General features: G+C 36.4%; 1 protein-coding gene across 1 annotated transcript; it reads left to right on the top strand.

The window, feature by feature from the left end:
- Positions 1-639: 639 nt before the first annotated feature.
- On the top strand, positions 640-2,635 carry LOC143553805 (RAN GTPase-activating protein 2-like). Its single transcript, XM_077043708.1, has 2 exons — positions 640-1,577; positions 1,960-2,635. The coding sequence occupies exons 1-2, from the start codon at positions 655-657 to the stop codon at positions 2,633-2,635; spliced, it is 1,599 nt and encodes a 532-aa protein (XP_076899823.1). The 5' UTR covers positions 640-654.
- The last annotated feature ends 775 nt before the right edge of the window (positions 2,636-3,410 follow it).

Below are 3,410 nucleotides of genomic sequence, written 5' to 3' on the forward strand. Positions count from 1 at the left end.
TAACTATTGTGTCGATCGTTTGTTTGGTTAAGATTAAACAAACATTAATATACTCCAGTCGATTCATTTGAAAGTCTAGATGAGCATGAGTCGGTTTTGGACTCACTCGACCAACGACCAAATATTTAGAATTTAGCTTTTTGCAAACCATTATGTTTTCATTTGTCACAATGTGTTCAGTTCAGTTTTTTTTTTATGGATTTGTGTCTCTTTTTTTGTTAATTAATGATTAATTAATTACTACACATTTGAGCCTAAATTTTTTTAACTACACCGATATTAATCTCTTATAAACTACATAGCATTCCAAGATAAAAATTCTAATTCACAAACTCAAAAACAAAAATTGGTTTTTTTGGTTTATACGGGTTCGGTTTGGTTGTAAAAGCCGTTTCGATTTTGTAGGTTCATTTCAGTTTTTTCCGGTGTTTGGTACATGCCAAACCAAAATTAACAGAATTTTCAGATTTTGTGCTGGGCAGGGTTCGGGGTTATGCCAAGTCAGTTTTAACACGTTCGGTTTAGTTTTTTTTTTAGATTTTGGTACATACAAAACCAAACCGAACCAAATATTTAAGTGACGATTCAGTTATTTCCGTTTCACACATACCTCAGCTCAAGTGATGCTTAAAGCTTAAACTCACACACTAAAACATGATCTTTCAAAACATGTTTTTTCAGGATTGTTTTAACACGGACATGGATTCGGTTAAGCTCTGGCCCCCGGGCCACAGCACGAGGCAAATACTCGTGGACCGTATTGTAAGAAATCTCACAACACCTTCCATATTAACAAGAAAATACGGGCTTTTAAGCAAAGAAGAAGCAGAAGATGATGCTAAACAAATCGAATCCGCCGCATTTGCTGCCGCAGCCAAACAATTTGAAAAAGAGCCTGATACCGATGGCGGGTCAGCGATCCAAGTCTATGCCAAAGAATCCAGCAAACTCATGGTTGAATTCATCAAAGCCGGGCCCAAACATAAAGAAGACCGAGACACAATAACAGAGTTGACCACATTTGACAACGAACACGTGTTCGACATCTCTGGAGGCCGTCGGGCCTTCATAGATGCCGAAGAAGCTAAAGAGTTGCTAAAACCATTAAAAGAGCCCGGAAACAAATTTACTAAAATCCGTTTTAGTAACAGAAGTTTCGGGCTCCCTGCAGCCCATGTGGCTGCATCGGTTTTGTCAATGGTCAAAGACCAGTTGACCGAGGTTGACTTGTCGGATATTGTTTCGAGGCGGCCTGAGCCAGAGGCAGTTCAGGTTATGAAGATGTTTTCAACAGCACTTGAGGGTAGTAATTTGAGTTATTTAAATTTGTCTAATAATGCTTTGGGTGAAAAGGGGGTTAGGGCATTAGGGGGGATTTTGAAGTCTCAAGGGAGTCTTGTTGAGTTGTATTTTATGAATGCGGGAATATCGCAAGAGGCTGCGAAGGCGGTATGCGAGTTGATTCCTTCGACTAGTAAACTTAAGATTCTTCATTTCCGTCATAACATGATGGGAGATGAAGGTGCAGTTGCTATTGCCCAACTCGTTAAAGGGTCTCCAAATCTAGAGGATTTCAGGTAAAATTTTCGTTTTGTTTAAGGCGATATACGAATTCTTTGTAAAAATCATAATCTAGAGGGTTTCGGGTAAAACTTATATTTTATTTTAAAATTCATAACTCGATATCCGAATTATGATCTTTAAACAAAGGTGTTAATATAATAAAAAACCAACATACTTTCTTAAAAACACGAAAAAGTACCTAACACATGCACCCTTAAAAAAGGACTTTGTCGTGTTTTCAATTTGCATGTTTAGTGACTTTAATATACGAAAACTGGGTTAGGAGACTTTTTCACTAAAATAAGAAAGATCATTGTTTTTTTCTTTTTTATGATATTAAGTATTAACCCTTTAAAATGTTCTAAACATATAACAATTTTTATCTTTTAATTTCAGGTGTTCTTCATCAAGGATTGGGTCAGTAGGGGGTGTTGCACTAGCCGAAGCACTTAACACATGCACCCTTTTGAAAAAACTCGACTTACGTGACAACATGTTCGGACCAAAACCAGGCGTCGCGTTAAGTCAATCACGCCACACAAACCTAACCGAAATCTACTTAAGTTACTTAAATTTAGAAAACGAAGGAACCATAGCCCTTGTAAACGCCCTAAAACAACTCGATTCAACCCTTGAAATAATAGAAATGGCGGGAAACAACATCACTTCAGAAGGCGCAGCAAAAGCTTTAGCCGAGTGTTTAATCTCAAACAAACATTCTCTAACGCGGATAAACTTATCTGAAAATGAATTAAAAGACGCGGGTGCGATGATGATTGCTAATGCACTTGGAGACGGGTTTGGGGAGTTGTGTGTGGTTGATTTGAGCGCCAATAGGGTTGAGACAGGTGGCGCCGTGGCATTGGCTAAAGCGGTTGTTGGGAAACCGGGGTTTAGGTTGTTAAATATAAATGGTAACTTTTTGTCTTATGATGGTGTTGAAGTTGTTAAAGGGATCTTTAAGGATTTTCCTCGTATGCTTGGACCACTTGATCAGAACGATCCTCGTGGTCACGAGCTTGATGAGCTTCAGTCGAAGCTTAAGGATCTCGAAATGAAGCGAAAAGATTAAGGTGGTTCGAAACGAGTTGGGTCGGTAAGTATAGTTAGCTAACTCATAAATAATTCGTAAATAACAATATGCATAATGAGACTATGAAAAATATTGTTTAAATAAGGGTTTATAAGTGAAACAATTGGAGTGGTAAATGTTTAAGTAGTTTATGTAAGGGTTAGGATAAAGTATTTGTATGTTTGTATTTTCATTTCTTTATTGTTCTACTTTCTGAATTGTTTTAGAACTAGTAAGATAATGGTGTTTATATTATTTGTCACTGTTTATAGACTATAGTACTTTGATCATAAACCAAACGATAAGTGATCGACGATTGGATTTATCGGTTTCAGTCTTGTGCGGTTGGATATATCGGTTTCAACAATGTGGATCGAATTATGCACCCCTTCAAATAAACAGTTTAGAACTGAATTTTGATAGGCAAATTTTGATACACCTTAGTGTAAAACTCCCATCTATTTTGGAATGGCTATTACTACTAACATAACATAATTTTATTTAATTAAAGTTGTTTTAATAGTAAAACTTTAGTAGATGTATTTTATGAAGCGTAAAACATATTTCAAATAATGAACTTCAAATCAGTTTTAAGAATATAAAAACTAACAAATATTACAAAAATAAATATAAAGATCATTAATCTACCTATTTGGACTTTCCATCGAATACCTGAACCCAATTACAACCTACGGGTCTGACTGAAAAGGGCCCGGGATTTTTGGGCTGGACGAATCTTCTTTTGTGGGTCTGATAACTTTTTATGTAGTCCATC

This window comes from Bidens hawaiensis, unplaced genomic scaffold, assembly GCF_021521415.1.
Source record: "Bidens hawaiensis isolate Kalapana, Puna unplaced genomic scaffold, B.hawaiensis_p1.1 tig00017381_1, whole genome shotgun sequence".
NCBI lineage: Eukaryota > Viridiplantae > Streptophyta > Magnoliopsida > Asterales > Asteraceae > Bidens > Bidens hawaiensis.